Here is a 21,356-nt window from a genome sequence, read left to right on the forward strand (position 1 = left end):
AGACCCTTCCAAGTGTAGTGTGGGATGAGTTGTCCTGCAGGGTCAGGCAGGGGAGACCCTTCCAAGTGTAGTGTGGGATGAGTTGCCTGCAGGGTCAGGCAGGGGAGACCCTTCCAAGTGTAGTGTGGGATGGGGGTGCCCTGCAGGGTCAGGCAGGGGAGACCCTTCCAAGTGTAGTGTGGGATGGGGGTGCCCTGCAGGGTCAGGCAGGGGAGACCCTTCCAAGTGTAGTGTGGGATAGGGTGTCCTGCAGGGTCAGGCAGGGGACACCCCTTGCTAGAGTGGTGTGGGCTGGGGTGTCCTGTAGGGGAGACCCTCTGTGAGTGTAGTGTGGGCTGGGGTGTCCTGCAGGGTCAGGCAGGAGAGACCCTCTGTGAGTGCAGTATTGGATGGGGTGTCCTGCAGGGCCAGGGATGAAGGCCTCTCGTTGCCAGCAGGCCTCATGGCGCATAGACGGCTCGCTCGCCTTCAGATGCAGCTCCCGGGGGTTCCCCGGGGGTTGCAGCGGGCGGATGGACGGCGGGAGCGCCGGGAGAAGTCGGATTGAAGTGGGGCCCAGCACTAGCCCTACTTTTGAGGCTTTAACTTTGCAGCCGCGTCTTGTCGTTATGTGGGCGGGGCTTGTTTCGGGCTCTTTTCTTCAGGCCGAAGCTGTTACTTCCGGTTTTCCTACTTTGGATCCGAGAAGCGGTAAAACGGCCGGCGCGAGGGGTGAGAGGTGAGAGGTGAGAGGTCAGGGTTGAGGGAGCGTGAGGGCTGGGTGAGGGGTAAAGAGAGGTGAGTGTGGGGGTAGAGGGGAGGGGAGTGTGAGGGTAGAGGAGGGGAGGTAGAGGTGGTTGTGGGTCTGGAGAGGAGGATGGGAGTGAGGGGAGTGAGGGGAGTGGGGCTGAGGGAGGGAGAGGGAGAGTGAGGGGTGTGTGTGGGGCGGAGGGGAGTGAGGGGGTAGAGAGGAGTGATGGGGTGGGCAGGAGGGGCTGAGGGAGGCGAGGGGAGGTGGTTGTGGGTCTGGAGAGGAGGAGGGGAGTGTGGGGGGGTGGAGAGGAGTGTGGGGGTGGACGGGAGGGGGAGAAGTAGGGGAGTGTGGGGCTGAGGGTAGGAGGAGGGGAGTGTCGGAGAGGAGATATGGGGGTGTGGGGTTTATGGAAGGGGAAATGAGTGGAGCTGGGGAAGCGAGGCGGGAGTGTGGGGCTGGAGGGGAGGGAGGAGAGTACTGAGGGTTTAGGGCAGTGGCTCGCCCCCCAAAAAATGTAGGAAACCATGGTGCATTCTACAACATATTTATCATATATTGAATTCTATTAGCTTTTAAAGCATAGTAAATGATGACCTTACTATGCACCAGGATACAACAATCTTTGTTGGGGTTCTTCAATGATTCCCTCGCTATCACCCTCCAACAGTGCCTCTCATCTCTCCATAGCCCCTCTCTCACATGTATTTCATTTGTTTTATAGCGTCGCTCATACCATTGAAGCATTTCAGAGCACTTCACATCACACACATAGAGACAATGAATCATGCGTGTAAATCAGTGTATGGAAAATGTTACATAAGGCAATAAATCTTACGATAATTTCTCGAGGCAAGATACTTTGCACTTGTCATGTTCTGCGACCACTATCTACAGATTTGTAAGCGCTTTATTCTTCCGATCTTAAAGGACAAAGGCTTCATGCAGGTCAGGCCGGCCCAAACCTATCTGCAGATGTTGAATAGCCCCAGGGAAATTTTTAACATTGCTAGTTTTTTAGTTGCTGCAGTTAGAGCAAGGAAAAGAAGGAAATGATATCAGTGCAGGCTTATGGGTTTCGATTTTTTTATTATCTTAAAATTCGGTAATGAGCCTTTTTATACTATATGTATTTTATGATATTAGTTCTGGCTTTTCATTTTTAATTTATAATTTACTCCTCTTTTTAATATATATTTTATATATGTATTTTACCTATGATGGATTTGTGTAATATTTGGTTCTATGTGATGGGTATTTTAACATGCTTTTATGGTTTTGATAACCGATTAAAGTCATTTTGACTGACTGACTGTTACACAAGGCAAAAGGGAATACAAGGTGTCAGATTCACAAGTCATTCATACTGTTAGGCATTTGCAAAGAGTGCTTGGTATGGAGAAGCACAAATCCATGATTCAGAACATAACACAGTGGTTAGTATTGACTTGAACTATAAAAATGTATTTCCACCCAGATAAGCCTTTTTAGCAGCATCAGGATAATGAATCACTGGGAAAAAAACATAAGTTACTAACTTGTACCATGCAGTTTGCAAGCAGCTCTTTGATGATAGTTTATAGGTCACTGTGCTAGATTACGATTGTCCCTTATGAACTGCACAGTAACAAAAGAATCTCTGTGACAAAATCAGTAGCCCACTGACCTATGCACATAAAATACTGTTTTTTAAAATGCATGGTACACTTTCTTTGCAGTAGGCATATTAAGTCTCTGTGCTACATTAGATAAGTCAAAGATGCCACTGGACAAAACTCTCATCTCTCTCCAGCATTATTAATGTAGTCACTGGCGTTATCTTAACACTTTTATTTTTGCTCAAAAACTGCTTATTATACAAGGAACTTTTCAGTGCTTTTAAAACTGCTGCCTGAGGACTCCCTAGGAATGTGTCTGGGACCCCTGGAGGTCCCCGGGCCCCAGTTTGGAAAACACTGGTCTAGGGCATGGTTGGGAGAGCAAGGAGGTGAGTGTGGGGAGGGAGGGGAGAGTGTGGGATTGGGGGAGCGGACAGGGTGGGCGGTGGGGCTGAATAGGCTGGTGTCTGCTAAGGTATTAAGCCTATAGTAAAATCTCCATTAGCTCATTTGGAAAAACCATGCCATATTTCATTGGTTTGATCTATTTCTTATAAAAATATTATGACAAAGCCAGTAGGCCTGTCCTACTTATTGTGAAAAGTATGCGTTAAAGACAATAGGCTTCGACAGACCCCCTCCTTGATGGAATGGAACCTGCACCCCCCCACCCCTAGCGTCTTGAGACCCTTACGGGTGAGTAGTTGCGCTTTAACAAACTCCTGATTGATTGATTGATTGATTGTTACTACACGGTGCTAAAGCCTGTAGGCAGGAATTTTGTTACACTAAATTTCACAGATTATCATAGTAGGCAAGGGTTTTGGTGTTGAAGATCCACCCAAACATACAGTGGGGATTGAAGATATGCTCTACGGTAATCTTTATTAAGCTGTTTTAGAAGAGATAGTATTTTACTTTGGCAACTGTAATTGTGTATACATTTGTACTTTTTTGACTATATGCTAGATGGTTGCCTTGTGCAAAAACTATGCTCAGTACAGGAGGCTTGAATTGGTTGTGGTGACTTATCAATGATTAAGGATATAGCTTGATCATTTATCATGCAAAGTTCAAATAAAGGCAGTAGGCTTCAGATATTGATTGTGACTAGCATATGTTAATGTCAATAGGCATTTAAGAGTGGATTGTTATTTCATTATATTAAGGCCTACAGATAGGTATTTTGTTACATCGAATCTCATAAATTATCGCAGTAGGCATGGGTTTTGGTGCTGATACCCTCTTACGCAGCTGCTAAACCCTAGGGGGAAAAGATTTACACTGTAATAGTTCTTGTTTAAGAGTAGTGGGGGCGCACCATCACAAAGTCCAAAAAGCCAAGGTTTGTATCAAAATGATTCCTTCTTTATTCATTAAGTTTTGTAGAAAAGTTCATAATTTTAATCATACAAGAATCAGCCAACGCGTTTCTCTCCCACATCGGGAGCTTCCTCAGGGCAGATAGTTTTGATGATCTCCAATTGTAGTTCCGTAATCTCCCTATAAGTAGCGTAGTGGCGATTGTGTTAAAGGACCACTGTCACTTTGATAAGTCGGCTCCTATGCGTATCCGATGGCCTAAATTGTATTTGTAGACCGCCTCGAGTAGTTGGTTGAAAGTCAGCAAGGTAGTTGCATACAGGTAATGCGGCGTAGGACCTTTTAACTGCTATTATCAATTAAGTAGTCAATTGGACGTTCACACAGCCTTGAAACTGGCTTCCGAAGCCCCTTTGCTTGGTATAAAGGCAAACTTAACTGATGTAAGATCAGAGGAAGTAATCCCAGAGAGTGCCAGGACATGCTTGAATAAGCAAGTTAGGTTGTTTCTATTAGGAGTGTCATTCGGGCCCTTGTGGGAAAAGTGAGGAAAAAAAAAAGTTCTGCCTCTTTTTCCGGAACTTGGTGTTTCTGACTCCCGACTGTTTCAGGCGGAGGCACAAGGGCCCTAAAGTGTAGGGGTGTAACTTCGGATAGACGGTGATTCCTCTCCAAATGACTTTGGCCTCCCACGGTCTGTATAAATTGAGACTGAGAAGGCTTCTGCATTTATGTGGGGTAGTTCCAAAGGGTTTTGATTGGGTCACCTGTTGGGTGTCGCTGGGAGGGGCCCATCAGTATGCCGTCTGTTGTGATTTGGGAAGTAACGGTCGTATGGTTTACATTTCCCAAGCACATATTTGGACCGCTCCATTTGTTTGAGACTTCCCTTGAAGGCTAAGCTCTGATGTCTTGCCTGCCTAAACTTTGGCCTTGAGAGGCTATCCCCTTGATTTTGGTTGACAAAGAACCATGCTTCGTGATGGTAGAGTGTAATTCTGTGATGCCGGGGGTCCCCTTGGGAACCTCCTGAGTGAATGACCGAGGGATATCGATGGAGTCATTGTTATCAGTGAGAGACATTCTAGTATCAGGGATTTTCGTTTTGAGTTTTAAAGCCATGTTAAAAATAGGGAAGTAGGAGAGCTCCCTCACTTCAGAGACTGGCATGATCGTGATCCCTGTCCCGTCAAGCCCCGATCTGTTTTGCAAGACGTTGTTTTTTGGTTTGTTTTTTAAGTTTCATTCCCTCCCTCCTAGACACTGGTGGTTTCGTGGGGAGATTAGAGGGCAGATGGGTCACATTTGAAAGAGCTAGGTCAGTGAGATCAGGCTGCGTGGTCTCTAATGAAGTGGTAATTGAACTGCTAGTGTTAACGGTCACCAGGCCAGCTTTGGGATCACTTATGCTGGTCGCCGTTGACTGACAAGGCGAAGAAGTTGAGTTTTTGAGGTTTGATTCCAAGGGGAGTGAAATATTTCTTCTCGCTGATGATGATGAGTCTAATGTTACTAGGCGCATGGACTCTTCGGAGGGAAAACCGGTTTGAGCCTTTTCAGTAGATTTAGGTTTCCCGTTACTGTTGGTATAGAGCTTCAGCCTGTCCAAAAGCGAGCCCAAAATTTCTGGAAGGGATGAGAGTTTGTTGATTATTGGAGAGCAGGAACAAGAGTTCGAGCTATCGGTAGACCCAATGGACCTTTCAAGAGAACTTAAGCCTGGAGCCCAAGTCGGACAAAGTTGAGGACAAAGTTTGAATTAAGTCGATCTGTAGTTCCATTTTCTGAGATTGCTATAGCAGGGCTGATGCAATAGAAACTTGTTTTAAGTGAAGGGACATCAGTGAGATCGAAATAGGACTTGTGGGCCCGAGGGCGTAGGCGAGTCCTTCTCTACATGCACAGTGCTGAAAGAATTGTGGTGAGTACTAAAGCCCGGTGTATGCGCTAGGGAGGCCTCAATTCAGGCTTCTATGGAGGCCATAAACCGATCAGATAGGTTTTTAGATGAAAAGGGGCTTTCATACTTTGTGCTCTTTCTTGGTGATAAGGAGTCAGTGGGCTCTTTTCAATATGCACCCGGGCTGCTGTGCGGGGCGGACTTGGGTGATAAATGAGCTGCTGCCGGGTTTCCACTGCCTTCTTGAGAATTTTAAAGGGCGGACGAGCTGCCGTCATGAGCTTGAACTTGTAATTTAGCTGCAGTAATTATTGTAGGGTCTGATACAGTAGGGTCTCCAAAGCCTATGGGGTGGGCTCTTAGTGAGTCATTGGAAGTGTCCTAGGTCGTAGTGACATCCTCCTGGAAAGGCCTGTGCTGCTGGAGATTCTCAGGTGAGACCTGTGCCTCAGGTGAGCACGAACGAGAAGCCTCAGAAAATGATCCTTTGATGAGGCCGAGGCTGTGGGAGGAAGGCTGGTTGTGGTCCTGGGCTTCTGGATTGCACTGAGGCGTCGTGGTAGAGGCAGGGCCGGTTTGAGAAGAGCCTTACTAAAAAAACTTGCAGATCCGCATTTGTGACAGTTGGCCTCCTGGGGATGATAATTTGTCTTGCAAAGATGGTGCCTGTGTGGGAACTACCCTGGGAGTGACACAGGCGGTATCATCTCGAAGGTTAGTACCCTTTCTCCGGGGGAGTTTCCTTAATGGCATTGTGACTTGCCCTTCCATAAGGCACCCGGGGGGTACTGCTTGCTGTTTTGCTGTTTTACAGCTTGGGGCTTGCCAAAGTGCAGTTTCCCAGTCAGGGATCAGTGACTCCTCAGCACTCTGACCTCTGTCCTCTGATTGCTGACGCCACAGCAGCCCTCTTGCGGCGCTTAGGGCTCTTGCAAGGCTTTCCTTCCCCCCTCTTTGCTGGTGGATGTGAGCGGAGCTGGCTCCCTGTACACTCTCTTGCGTTCTCTACCCTCCTAGCCGCCAAACGGCATTACCATGGACGCAGACTGGTGCCGGTACCTGTAGCTGTAACAGTTGCGGTACACCCGTTGGGTTTGACAGCTCAGCGGTGTGGGGGAAACCAGCCGTGGAGGGGGTTCAAAGTCAATGGAAGGCAGCCTCTTCCTCTGCTGCCTCGCACCCAACGAGCGTCGCTCGTGTTCTAAGAGCAGGTGACGGCTTGGTAGAACTACCTTCCCCCAACTCCGCTCCCCACACCGCCTATTACTTGTTTGATTCACCTTCACTGGCGCCTCGACTCTCGACCGATGTCAAGCGTGGACCTGATTGGCAGTCTGAAGGTCAGGGCTCGTTGCGGCCGTGCGGGGATTGCTCTAAAAATATGTTGGCTAGCTTGTTTCGCCCCACCCCCCTGATTTTGTCCAGTCTGAGTCTGCCTCAGGTCGTCCTTGAGAGCAGAGGGATTGGGTGAGCGGCTTTGGACTCCTGATCTGCACCACTCGTTTAACACAATTTTTAGGGAAGGAAGAGTGAGTGAGCCGTGGAAACTGGGAGCAGGGAGCAGAAGAAGAACTGCTGCCGAACCCACCTGCTCCACCTCGGCTTGACCCGGCTCAGCACCAACTCCTCCTCTTGGCACCGGCCCTGATCGTAGCTCCGCTACGCTCCGGCTGCACAAGCTGCTGACTGCGCGGGACTCCTCCTCCTCCTCACAGGTGAGTGCAATCAGTGAGTCTGTGAAAGTCACAATCCGGAGAGGACAACATTTCCATCCTCATCCGTGACACCATTGTCAAGATGTCTGATGGCTGAATTAGCACATGTTTTCTGTCCTACTGAGATTTTATCCCCCTCCCTCCCAAAATGTCTTGATTTCCTACATTTGTAGCGCACTTGGTTAAGGGCTACACAGAATTTGGCATTACCTGAATGAGATTTGCTGCCGCAATAAAAGCATAACAAATTCATGTTATTCCTTTTATCACTCCCATTGTTTGTGATGCAGGTATCTGGTTGTTTGTTATTCAATTTAATTTAATCTGACCGTGTATCCGAGTTTAATTCCTTCATGCACTGTTCGAATGTTCAATGCTCCTCGCCAAAGCGGGAACTGACTCCAGGTCCGAATCTTCTGTTCATAATAACCATTCATGAAATGTCTTATTTGTTCTTTCTATTAGTTGAGCACAAATTATGTCATATTTCCCTTCTTGATAATTACATGTGGCAGCAAGCAAGAATGCTAAACAAGACCTCTCCCAGTCGTCTTTACAAGATGACTAATGCGCCGACTGAGCGCCGACTGAGCGCCAAAGGTAAGACCGTCTGCGCCCGTCCGCGCCTGGACCGTGCCCAGTGCCAGGACCCCTGGCTCCCGCAGACACCAGCCCACCCGCCGGACCTACGACATCACCGAACTCTACGCACTGAACGCCGGTCGAATCCCGGGCTGCTATCGAGCCACCCCGAGACGCACCCACGGACCCTTCTGCTGCCACTCCTGCAAGTTCCCCTGCATCCGGACCTGCACTACACCAGCACCGACCAAGCCAAGCACCAGCAGCAACCACCTCAAGTGCATCCTGCTCAACACCCGCTCCATCCACAGACACGCCGTCGAGCTCTGGAACCTGCTCGACACCACAGCCCCAGACGTCGCCTTCCTCACGGAAACCTGGATGAACGCCTCCTAAGCGCCCGACATCGCCATCGCCATCCCGGACGGCTACAAGATCATCGCCGGAAGGACACAGAGAGTCCGCCTCCCCCCGTTCAGATCAGAAGCCACCGAAGTCATCTGCGGCGTTCCTCAAGGCTCCTCGCTCAGCCCAACCCTCTTCAATGTCTACATGAGCCCCCTCGCAGCCATCGCACGCCAACACAACCTCAACATCATCTCCTACGCCGACGACACCCAGCTGATCCTCTCCCTCACCAACGACCCCGCCAGAGCCAACCTACACGAAGGGATGACAGACGTAGCCAAGTGGATGATGAACAGCCGCCTGAAACTGAACTCGGACAACTCAGAAATCCTCATCCTGGGATCTTCACCCTCCGCCTGGGACGACTCCTGGTGGCCCCCCGCCCTGGGCAGCACACCCAAACCAACAGACCACGCACGCAACCTGGGCTTCATCCTGGACTCCTCCCTCTCCATGACCAGACAAGTCAACGCCGTCTCCTCGTCGTGCTTCAACATCCTGCGCATGCTACGTAAGATCTTCCGGTGGATCCCCACCGAGACCAGGAAGACGGTCACCCAGGCCCTCGTCACCAGCCGTCTGGACTACAGCAACTCCCTCTACGCCGGAACCACCGCCAAACTCCAGAAGAGACTCCAGCGGATTCAGAACGCCTCAGCACGACTCATCCTGGACATCCCTCGTCGCAGCCACATCTCCGGACACCTGAGAGATCTGCACTGGCTCCCGGTCAACAAGAGAATCACCTTCCGTCTCCTCACCCACGCACACAAAGCCCTACACAAGCAAGGCCCTGGATACCTCAACAGCCGCCTCAACTTTTACGCTCCCACACGCCAGCTTCGATCGACCGGCCACGCCCTCGCCGCCGTCCCCGCATCCGAAGAGCCACCACAGGAGGAAGGTCCTTCTCTTTACCTGGCCGCCAAGGCTTGGAACCACCTGCTTGACATTCAGACAGTTTTGTTCGCACTGTAGGTTTTCTTCAGCCACTGTTAAGATGAAGAAGAAGGCGGGACAAAGGAAGTATGTTCATAGAGGAAACTATGAAATAGGGGATCTGGTGTTGGTATGGCAAAATCATACACGAAAGTCTGAGCAGATTTCACCCGTCTCTCCTTCGGAAGTGACTAATGTGAAGGGTTCAGCTGTCACTGCTCAGAATGAGAATGAAGTGATAATAAGAAATAAGGCACATTTCAAAAAGTTTATAAGCTCCTCAAATGAAGTATGCAGAGAAGGGGATAGTACCAATGATTGTATTCCTCTTAGAAGAACAGAAAGGGTACAAAAAAGACCTCAAAGACTGATTGAACCATGTTAATGATTTATTTCTCATTTGTTATGCCGTTTGTTGTCAAGAAGGGGGAAGATATAGCAATGTCATAGATAGAACAGTGTCTGTGTAGCCATGGCCGCATAGCATGTAGAAGGGTTCTGGGGTTGTCATTTGCTGGAGACTAGAAGGCATGAAGCAACCGGACTGCTCTGTGTCCGTGCAATAAACATCTTTTAAAGATACTAAGGCTCCGCATTGTTACAATCACCTTTGCTGGCTGGCAGCTTGGGTCCTTTGTCAAAAAACAAAGGCATCCACCCTTATGGGAAAGTATAGATATCTGGAGGAACACTTCTATACTTTCCCACATGGATGGATCACTTTGTTTTTTGACAATATAACTTGAGGAGGACGTATCCACCTCTTTGAGCATTACCTCTTCACTCCCTTCTTGTGTTACTTTGAGCTTGGGTCCGTTGCCTAGAGCCTACTAAACATTGTTAATAACTGACCCAGCAGTATCCATGTATGGGCGCTTCACACCATATGGATTATTTCTCTCGTAAGATTGCGTGACACCGCAGCTCTTCATTCCTTTCTGCCTTGCTCTCACCCTTCAGTTCTTTCTTGGACTCGGTTTTCAGGGGTGTTTTCAAAATGGCAGTGCAGTCTCGCTCATGCGCACATTTCTTTGCTACTTTGTGCACGCCAAGAGTAAAACCTGTCTCATCTGTCCCTTCCTAATGCTCCCTCAACTATCGAGTCATTCTTGATGCATAGTGCAAACCTGCTGAATGCCATCACCCGGTCTAACAAGCCTGCCCCTACTCTACACTTTTAGCTCTAGAGTATCCTGCCTGTTGGGTGGATATTTACATTTCTAAACTAATACTGGATGGTAGACTAGTGTTCTTGTTAATAGAAGTCCTTCCACTTGTCCTCATTTTTTTTCTAGGTTTCCAGCTCCTTCTTTTCTTGTAGTTTTATAAGAATTTCTGAAAGTGCATGATAAACTGTTCATTCTCTGCAACTCCAGTGATTAGGTGCTGAAACTAATCTCGACTTCTACCCCCTCCCATCTACAAGCCTCCAGTCTTTTCACCAAATCTGATTATTTCCTGCATGTTACCCTCTCCCCTAATTCAGATGCTCTCTGCAGCTCTCTTCTCTGGATCCTCTGCCCTTGTGTCCTCTTTGTCTTTCATCCCCCCACTAGAGCCTGAGTCCTTCCACAGATGGTACCTGCACCCCGCCTGTGCTGGTGGTCAAGAGAGCTGGTTTTATCCACTGTTCCACAACAGTCATTCAGCAGGATAAGTTGTGGGATGTGTCCAGGATTGTATTGTGTGCTCATATAGTCCACTTTGGAGCCCCCTGTTTTCTAAAGTGCTGTGAGATTCTGTTAAACCTGGCTTTGGAACACACTTACAGTTTACCATCTTTTATTGCAGGTAAGAGAGATGTCACAGCGGAAACGAGGGCGAGGGCGCCCAAGCCTGAACCACGCTGCCTCCGCCTCTCAGGTACCTGCACGTGCCTCCGCCTCCCAGGTACGTGCCTCCGCCTCCCAGGTACGCGCCTCCACCTCGCAGGTACGTGCCTCGCCGCCTCACAGGTGTACTGCTCTTGCTTGCTCCTGGGAGCCCCAGTCCTTCTTTGATCTTTCTTGTCTGTTGAGGCAGGCGTGCACCAGTCATTCAATCCGGGTATATAAAGCTTGGCATATCACCCTTGACTGTCTTGGTGGATAGATGTCTGTATGCAGGCCTTGCGCACAAACATGTTGAATTCTATATACACAGCCAAGTATCCTGAAAATCGATGTGTCCCAGCCAGAACAGTTCTGGAGTTCGTGATGCGGTTGGCCTACATTTAAAGGTTGTTAGCATCTCAGTTCAATATGCACTGTCCGTGGTGAAGTGTAACAAATGAACAGTTTCTTCTCCTCCCCCTGGGATGGCATCTTTACCATGAAGCTGATGGATGGTTCCCATCTTTCTTGAACTACATTTCATATCCTCCACCTCATGTCCTGCCAATTGGAAAACAGCATTGTGATACAACACAGAATGTGAATCTGAGAGCACCCCCAAGCAGCAGAAACACCCTTCCACTCTCTCTGTTAATCAACTATTTTCAGGAGATAATGATGACTCTTTAACCCACCGGCCATCTTGTACAAGCAGGAAATGTCTTCTTGTCACTTTGATTCTCGTTTAATGTCCCTGTGCCTGGAACTGTAACTGAGCGTGTGTGCAGTAATCTAGAAATGTGTAATTAGGTAATCTTCTGCACAATGACGTTAATTTGTACAAAGCAGCTCTAGCTGATGTTCTCCACCTCTGCTTAAGTAATACATTTGCACTCCCTTTCCATCACGCCTCTGCTTCTGTAACGTGTTCCTACGCTGGATACCACACTCTCCTCTACTCTCTGTACCGTGCCTGGTGATATCCACCCCCAAGCAGCAGAAACACCCTTCCACTCTTTGCTCGTTCGTGAAGCTAAGCGTGTGGCTCATTATCAAGTATCTAAAATGGGTAATTGTTTAAGCACTTTTTTGCACCTCCACTTTACTAATTTCTACTTTGATCTAACATTATCCACATGAAAGGAAATCTAAAAACCCCATCAGTACTATAATTTACTTTTTAATATTTACAATTGTTGTATCCGTTATTTATCTATTTTTCTTTAAACAAACTATGAGAATACTGATTGTCATTGGAAGGTTATGGGTAGGGCTTGCTGTTTTACATTATTATGTATGCATCAATTGTTATGTTATTAAAAATTTGTAGAGCGCACTTTCACAAACATGTCTCTTGGCGCTAATTTTTCTTGGAGTCACTGCTAAGAAAGTTCCATGTCTAAGTGTAAGCTTGGAAGAAAGCCAGGTCTTTAGCTTTTTCTTGTACCTCAAGTTGTCTGTTTCTAGTCTCGATGACGTAGGCAGGGTGTTCCAAAATGTGGGTCCCTGTATTGAGCAGCTTGACCCTCCAGTCTGTTTACGTCAAACCCATAGTAGACACATTTATTTACATCCTTTTCAATTATAGAAACTTTCCTAATTCAACCAAACAAAAGCGTTTCTTTTCCTAGGTTGCACTGCACATAGGGTAGCTGCTTCGAGATAGCTGGAGAGTACTTGGGTACCCGTCCTTTATACTCTGCTCTTGGACCGCATTCAGGGCAAATGGTTCCTATCGAAGGAGGCACCACTCAGGGTTCCCCACCGTCTCCCCTGTTTTTTTGCTATTATTATGGAGCCACTTGCAGTGTGCATCAAAGGGGGTGGCCTTATGCAATGATTCTGGGGAGGGCGGCTTAGAAGATACAAAGCCGATCTGATAATGTACCTTAAATATCCGCAGTGGCCCGGGGAGAGATTGACAACTACCATTGATGCCTACGGAATGACCTCTGGCCTTAGAGTTAATTGGGAAACAGTGTTTTGGGGCACTGAGAGGTGTTTCACAAGCTCCAAACATCCGACAGCTGAAGACTTTAAGTATCGGAGTGTATATTACATGTGACTCCAGGCCATGTCAGGAACTTGACCTAACCTCGTTACTGACCGAAGTTCATAGCGATACTGACTGATGGCAGGAAGGCCCTTCCGACCCCCACACTGGAAATTCGAAATGGTTACCCCGCCCATGTTTCAAGATGCGATGATGCCATGTACAATATCTGTTCTTTGTTTTGTATGTTATGACAAATTAATTGACACAATCTGTATCATAGAAAAGGAAGTGGAACCTTCTAGGTTCACTGGTAAATGTTGATTGTGGGTTCTTGGTTTGCTACACTCCGCACATCATATCGTATGATGACTGAAATGTGCAACTGTATTTAACATTTCATAGACAAGTTGAGACTTTAATTCTATTAAATATAAAACCACATGTAGGAAAGCAGGATTCACTTTCATGGTTACCCCCACGTTTTGCTGGTGTCTTCATGTTTTTCTGACTTCTCTGGCTGGGATCCTGCTAATCCGGACCCTAGTCTCTGTGCTTCTTCCCTAAATTGGACATGGTGAGTAATTTAGGACCACCCAGATTGCCTACCGATGTATCCTTGTTAGTCCTTAGTATATGGTGCTAAGGTACCCGGGGCATAGGCACACCAGAGGTCCCCAAGGGGCTGAAGTATGTATTATGCCACCCATGGGAGACCACTCAAACTGTGACTTCAGTGTTGCCATTGCAGCCTGTGTGAGCTGGCGCTAGCACCACTTATGACAGATATGTTTCCTTATATCTGAGGATACTTCACTTAACCACATCGCTGCGGCGGCTATTCTGCCGCAGCGCTAAGAGGGCGGGGCGGCCGCTCGGCGGCCGCATGCTGGTGACAGAACCGCTCCGTCACCAGCCGCGGTTGGGCTGTGCTTGTGACGGAGCGGTTCCCTCATGGCCCCGCCCGCTCAATAGAACGCGCAGCGCAGGCACAAAATTAAAGAAATTGACAAGACACCAATTTATAAAAAATGGACTATTTTAGACACTAGAACAAAAAAATCCAACATAGGGTTTCGGAGATATCGAATTTACAAGGTATAATAAATTGGGTTATTCCACTTTAACGCGAACACTTATTGGCCATTCCACATATTTGACACTTAGACACTTTTTAACCCAAAGTTTAGGCTAGCTGTAATGCGGTTACTTAGTCATTTCAGTCGGCCAACTCCAGTAGGGAGCCAGTTAAGGAGGAACCAGCAAGGTCCTCAAACAGTTGCCTCAACACGAAAAGCAGACTTCAGGCAGTTCTAGTCACACTTATCCTTTGCAGGCTTTTCTGTGGAAATGGTCCTGATGTAAGGGATGAAGGATGCTGCAGATGTGATGCGGTCGTGGGTCTTGCAACTACTCCTCAGTCCATGAAGTGAATGAGGCAATCTTGGTCAAAGAGTTAACGTTCCTTGAAGTTCTTTGGGTGCTGACAGAAGTCCAGTCATTACTGGACTAATGATCTCCCAGTATCGCGCCCAATCCCTCCTGTGTTGATAACTCGTCCTTGGAGGTCCCAGCTGCACCTCGGCGACACTCCTGGGGTCTGCAAACTCTGGTGCAACTTTGTGCATCAGGTCGTGGTCGCTGGTGCTGCATGGCGGTTGCTGGCAGTAGCTTGAAGACTTTGGGCTACCAACTTGCCCCAGCAGCTTCTCGGCTATTGTGTCCCTGTGCTGTGAACGGGAGGCCAGCTCACTGACCCTTTGAGTCTCTTGGCTTTGGCTGGGCTCTGGAGAGGGCTTCTCATCTAGCAGGAAACAGCAGGCACAGTCCCTCTTCTTTGCAAGCGATCAGGTTCAGCTGGTGCAGTCCATGCCTATGCAGCCTCTTTGTTGGTTCCACGGTGCAGCAGGACAGTCCTTCAGTCCTTCTTTCAGTCCAATCGAAATCGGAGTTCGGGGTGCCCTACTTATGCTCAGAAAATGCCATCCGGGCAGGATGCGGTTAGTAGCTAATAGGTTACCAGGTTCCCGCCCACTTTACTGCCCCCCAAATATGGGGGAACCCTCTCCTGGCATATGGAGCTCCCTAGCCCAACCCAGGGGTATGGCTGCCAAAGGGGCTACACATCCCTGGAAAACCGATTTGGCAACTGGTTTCCTCTCCCCTATCCCAAGTGCTGGCCTGTCTGCCTGAACAATGGAGCGTCCCCTCTTTCATTTGCCCTTCAAAGGCAGATTTCTCCTTTTTAAGCTCGCGTTTTGGACAAAAACCTGTTTGACTTCCTAAAGGAGGGAAGTGACAGGAGGAGGAGCAGGCCCCTATTGTATCGTTTCCTGGAAGTCGTTGGCACATTTCTTCAGAAGAGCTGAAAACTGCTCGACGACCGGATCCTGTGTGCGACCAGTATGAGCACACGGAATTAAAGGCAACAAAGTGGCAACTTTGCTAAGATTGCACACTGAAACTTGTTACATTAATTTTGGCCTGAGAATGAAGCCTGGCTTCATCTAACAATTTTTAGGTCTCGTGGCGATTACAGCGTGAAAGCGTTGTCTTGCCAGAGACCTATAGTCACCGGCTCTGCTTGCCAGGAGACAGGAGAGCGGCACGCGCAGCTTCAGGAATCGGATCGGCGCAGGTCACGCGCTCGCTGTGCCCATCTCCTGTCTCCCTTGCAAACCACGGCCCGTCAACGCGCATGCACCGAAGTCACAGCACACCAGCACCGGCCCGACCAAGTAACTCTCCCCTGTCAATTACTCATGCCCACATACAAAATCCCTCCATGATGGCTGACGCCCCCCCTGTTCAACCCTCACCTGCGCAGCGATCCCGGCTGCCTCTCCGGTTCCACAGCTGCCGAGACAGGGCCTCCGCCGTGCACAGTCCCTATTAGCTGGAGCTAGCGGCAGCGCGCACGGCCAAGCGTCACTGCGTGAACCGGTTGACGTCACTGGCAGACATTGCTGGTTGATCGTAGCTTTCGGCGGCTTTAGTTATTAGGGTGGGATGGTTATAGTGTAGGACTGAGGCAGTCCAGGCACAGCTGAGACGAGGGATGCGCGTTTGAAGAGTCCCCGGCGTTTGATGTGCTTTTCCATACAAGGAAGCGGCAGTGACGGGGCAGTGCAAACCTACGTTCCTGAGAGGCGAGGATTTTCAGCCCTCAGGTTATCCGTGCGTTCTCTGGGGTCGTGGTCTCCTCCCTATTTCGCCTCGGGCTCTCCCGGTTTAGCCGTGCGGCTGCTGGCAACAGGCTGTGGGTGTTCCTTCCTCCCTCCCTCCTAACGGCGGGGGAAGAGTGTGCAGGACTCAGGGATTGTTTAAGCTCTCCCTGGCATTCCCTTCTGCGGAGGCGGGGGGATCGCGTAGGACCAGCCTCTAGAGCCCTACCTCCCGGACGCACACACTGGCAGCATGTCCGGCATTATTCGTATCTTTATCGAGGGCCCCGGACCCTGGGGCTTCAGGCTCGTCGGTGGGAAGGACTTTGACCCTCGAGTTCCCGCTGAACATGAGTGTAGACCCTGTGACTCCAGAAGGGCAGCATGCTCTTTAACTTAAAAGCCAAAATCCTCTTGTCATTGACTGGTTGGTGTGCGATTGTAGGAGAGTAGGGTCTGCTATCCTATGGTCACCCCAATTTTTGCTTTTTGCTTCACTGGTTTTCGACTTACTGAGGCTGTGGGCCTGCTAATCAGACCCCCAGCCTGCTGTTCTCTCTCTAAATGTATAATACATGTGCTATAGGTACATACCACAATTGGAAATGGACTCCTTGTCAGCCCCTGTACCATGCACTATAGGTGCTCAGGGCATAGGTGCCACCAAGGCCTACCAGGGGCTGAAGCATAGCTTTTGCCACCCCTGGCTGGTTCTTAAATTGACACAACTGGCTGATCACTCAGCTGGGGCAAGTGGGTGTAATCACCCCTTGCTTAGATATAGTATACCTATATCTAAACCTATATCTGGACACATATATAGCCTGTAAGCCACTCCTATGGAAGGCCTCATCAATCCTGGAGGCAGAGTGCGTGGTTTTATGTGAGATGGAGCTCTGGCATGAGCTGAGCCTGTCTGCAGCTGTCGGGAACAACTCCCTAAGCTGATCCGGGATAATGCCATACCATATACTCTTAAGCGCCTTATAATCCTCGCGGTTATATAGCAACTTTGGTTTGGCTTTATCAAAACATGTCGTGTAAGGTGTCATACGAATTGGAATACTACCCCCTCGCCAGTTCTGGCGACGGGGGTAGCATTCCACCCTTCTAGAGGGATAAGACATGTTACTTTACTGAAACGCGGTTGATTTAAAATGAGCCTCAGATCCACAAAATGGATGCCTCTGCCACAGACACGGGTCTGGCCTCCTGCTGCTGACCGAAACTCAGCATATGGTGGCCTGGACAAAGAGTTTCCTGTCGCAGGGCGGTGCCAAACCACCCCAGACAGGAGATAGTGGATTGTAGTAGGGAGGTTTCAAAGAAACCAGACACTGCCTGGGGAGCACAAGGCTGCCCCTTGCATAATCCGGCCAAACCGGTTCTGGGGCCTCCCAGCCCCTGTCCCAGCGCGGCCTGGATCAAAGGAAAGGGGTGTAACCACCCCCTTCCTGGGTCCCACCCATAGGAGGGGACCTAGCAGGATGTCCAGCCCACCAGATTCGAATAAGAGTGGGAGCAGTGCCAATGCAACTCAGATCATCCTGAAGAAACATAAGAAACGAATTCTGGACCCTTCGACTTTCTACTCAACGCAGAAGACTGAAGAATCTCCCTTGTGGTCAAGGAGTGACCACCCTGTGCAAACAGGTACCAACCAGCCCTCGACCCTTGCTTTGTTGCAGTTCCCGCCGGAACTCGAGCGACAGAGATCGACGAGATCAAGCTTGCCTGCCTTCTCCCTGCCCGATCCACAGTCCCTGCAGAGCTGAGACCAGTGGAGGCGACCGGAAGCGTGGGGCACGCCATCTTGAAAAGGCCACGAGACGCTGACCGTGCAGCCCACGAGTGATCCTCGAAGCTGTACACCGGGGTTTGAGAAGCCCCCACCCCGAGCTACACTTGCACCAAAGCTACCCCCTCCACACTCGACGAGTGCTGCGTGGGGCCCTTCTGCTTGTGGCGGCTCGACGCGTTGGCCCGGTCGCTTGCCAGCTGGCTTGTGGCCCCTGTGCCGACAAACTGAAATACGACTTGCTTTTCTGGTTGCTCCAGATCTGCACCAGCTCCTGTGAAAAGGAGCCCCCACTCTGACCCTCCTGGTTCGAGTGATAAGCAATCTCCCGGTTCCGCGTGGATTGCTTTTGCCAAGTGCTGTTTGCTGCAATCTTGAAGCCGACGGTGCTGACGGCGAGAGCCTACGTGGGACAGATCGTGACCCGCTCCTGGACGTCGCAGATGCCCCAGAGCCCACGTGACAGCGGAGAGAAGCCTATCGACAACCACCTGATTGCGCCCGACATTGCCTGGTTCCGTCCTGGTTCCACCCTGGTCACTGCTGAGTGACCCAGACTCTGTCCCCTCTGCTTTCAGGTACTTTTCTACTTCGATCCACCCTTGGATCGCACCGGACACTTCTGCTTCACATCGCCTGCAGCTGCAACAGCTTCAAGCACCAAGAGCCTGCGTGTCAAAACCCGACGCCACTTCGACCCTGTGCACCCACGGCCTGTGGGTGAGGTAACATTGCAACGCCGGTGTTCCCACACTGGTACACACCTCTAGGGCCTGTGTCTAAAGTTTTGTTCCTCTAGGTTCAGCGGAAGTATCTTTTAACTCACTTTAAGTAACTTTTACGCACCATTGACATTGCATTGGTGCGAGCCGCACTTTCCGTGCTGCACCCGTCTCCTGTGGGCTACTCCCGACTTCAGCATTGCTAGTCCTGACTGCTCCCAGCGAATCTCTAGGCCCTAGGCCTAACCACTGTTCGATTGGTATCTCTTATACCACTTTTTTAGTATATGGTTTAAGTGGCCACCGGCCCTTATCCAAAATTGTGCAACTTTATATGTTTTACTGTGCTTTTGATTTAACGCTTGTGCCCCTTTCCTCATAAAGAGTACTGGGGAGTAATTTAGAAATAAATACATATATTTTTATAATATATACTTGTGTGGTGTCCTTTCATTTGATTACAGGATTGTATGTGGTAAAACAGCTCGCTTAACACGACCTCTTAAGTTAAGCCTTTAAGGCTGCTTAGTCCATGCTACCACTAGGATAGCTTGTCTAACAAGGTTGACTTACAACCAGACATCTTTGGGGTTTGTTTGGACTGATACCAAGTGGTTCCAGAATTGGAAACACTACATATCAGGCCAACTTCTCACAGCGATTCACGGTGTGTAGGGTGCTTTTGTTTAGTCATGTTTGTTATCTTACAGAAAAAGCTAAAGTCCTTTATATAAACCGCGTAGCATAGGATTTGCATAGGCTTATGCACACCCTGTTTTTCTCTTATAAAGGCAATACTTCAGTCCAAGTTTTGGATGATTGGCACACAGTGTTTTTCTTCTATGGGAAAGAAGACCAATAATCAAGTGCTGAGTTTAATACTAGCAGGGGTGTAGCTTACAGTACTGGAGTGTTTGCGTTTTTTTAAAATTATCAGTATTATCTATCATAGAGAATCAATACTGCTGAGTTTGTTCTTTGTTTAAACCTTCCGATGATGAAATGATGAGACCATTCAGTCACCTAGAGAGAGAATGTATGCAAATGAATAAACCGTGAGTCATACTTTGGCAGCTGTTTTTTCCTTTCAAACAAGCTTTATTTGATTATGTAGGTTTATTCACAGCGATACAACGGTGAACATTATCACATTAAACCGAAGCACATGTAGGCATTCATCTAGTATGCTTTAGAAGTAGGTAATGTTTACCTTGGAATCTCATTAGAATAATGAACGATGTTGGATTCTAAATGATGCGCCTCAACCGTTGTAATATTTTTGCTCATGTTGAGACATAGTAATACATGCTAATCATTATAACCATTTTGAAAACTGGGAATGGTAACTGGGAGGGGGGATGGAAGGGACAACTACTGACTGGGGAGGGAGAATCAAGGCATGGAAAGGGTAATGGGATAAAGTGCCTAGAAAGTGGAATGGCGGTAACTAATGGCTTGATTTGTGGTGATTCGACTGATAAGTAGTGAGGATCAGTGTTTCAAGAGTGTCGGTGGGACAGTGTGAAATCAAGGTGGGAGAATTTCACCAACCATCATTTCCAGATGTTCAAGGAGGGAGTCCTAAGTTGCTACCAAAGGGTGTTTATGGAGGTTTTTTCCTCCATACAGAACTCCCCACATTTGGCCCATTTTGAGAGACTTTGGAACCAATATGTGGTGAAAGAGGTAAACTCGGACTTCCATTGTAGAGTTGGCTCTCGTTTTGCCAGAAAGAGCATTAAATTGGCTAAACTGGCCCACACCGGTCTTCTTGGACCTCTTGTACATTCCTAGTTCTATGGAAGGCCAATCTAAGGGGGTAGGCTTGTTATCAATGCAGTCCTATTTATACGACTGCCTTTGTCGGCACCCCCTCTATAAAAAAGCCCACCTACTAACGGAGATATGTCTGCTCAATATGACTGCCAACTTTCTCGCATGTTTAAGGAAAGCGCCTCATTTTTACACAAAACATGACCATTGCATCACCCCTGTCCTATGAAGATCAGTGACCTGGTCCAGTGCATTTCAATGGTAATTTTAGAGTGTGTGCCGGATAATTCACCCATTCCAGAAATCCCTCTATGGAAATTGTCAGGAAAGTTCCCCCTATTGTGCTACTCTCAGTCCTGTTGGAAGGACATAGCTGATCTTGGGCCCAAACACTTCAGGAGGAAAATGTCCACTGATTATTCCAATGCACAATACTCACTGGGAGGCGCAGATAAGACTGAGCCTGAATATTTCAATTACATTTTTAAAAATAAAAATAAACAATGAGCTCATCTCTGTCCATTCGGTGTTCCACGTATCCCTTCTTGAAGAGCATTCAGGTATAAATAACTTCATACGGGCTCTTGAGGGATGAACAATTGTTTGTTTATTATTTGAGAATGTCATTCCACGCATATACTGGAGGTTATCTGACACCCTGATTAATCACTGTGTTTTCCCCAGCCCAACCTACACACCGTTCACATGGGATGAAACACTGCGTGAAGGAGGGTGGGAAACCAGACTCGCAGATTATGTCAAAGGGTTCAGTGAAGCTTGTTGCTTTTTGTGTTCTCATTTAAAATATGCTGCCTGAAATTGCTGCTAGCAGAGAATCATCAGTACCTTGGATCAGCACTGTATGAATTTCACATTGAAGGCCGGGGCAGTGTTATGGCA

The 21,356-nt window shown here is 48.6% G+C and overlaps 1 protein-coding gene across 6 annotated transcripts in view; it reads left to right on the forward strand.

Moving 5' to 3' along the window:
• The first annotated feature begins 644 nt into the window (after positions 1–644).
• The window catches only part of LOC147684310 (non-structural maintenance of chromosomes element 3 homolog), a 54,131-nt gene continuing 33,419 nt past the window's right edge, over positions 645–21,356 (forward strand). The window contains exons 1-2 of one of the 6 annotated variants that reach the window (XM_086940189.1): positions 645–718; positions 10,987–11,127. In XM_086940189.1, the coding sequence (XP_086796315.1) occupies positions 10,996–11,127 (132 nt within the window). In that variant the 5' untranslated portion in view covers positions 645–718; positions 10,987–10,995. Of the gene's footprint in view, positions 726–10,986; positions 11,128–21,356 lie in introns of all 6 variants that reach the window. The other 5 variants (XM_086940191.1, XM_086940193.1, XM_086940190.1 and 2 more) reach the window with 5 other exon arrangements.

Source organism: Lissotriton vulgaris, chromosome 10 (assembly GCF_964263255.1).
Source record: "Lissotriton vulgaris chromosome 10, aLisVul1.2, whole genome shotgun sequence".
NCBI classification, from domain to species: Eukaryota; Metazoa; Chordata; class Amphibia; order Caudata; family Salamandridae; genus Lissotriton; species Lissotriton vulgaris.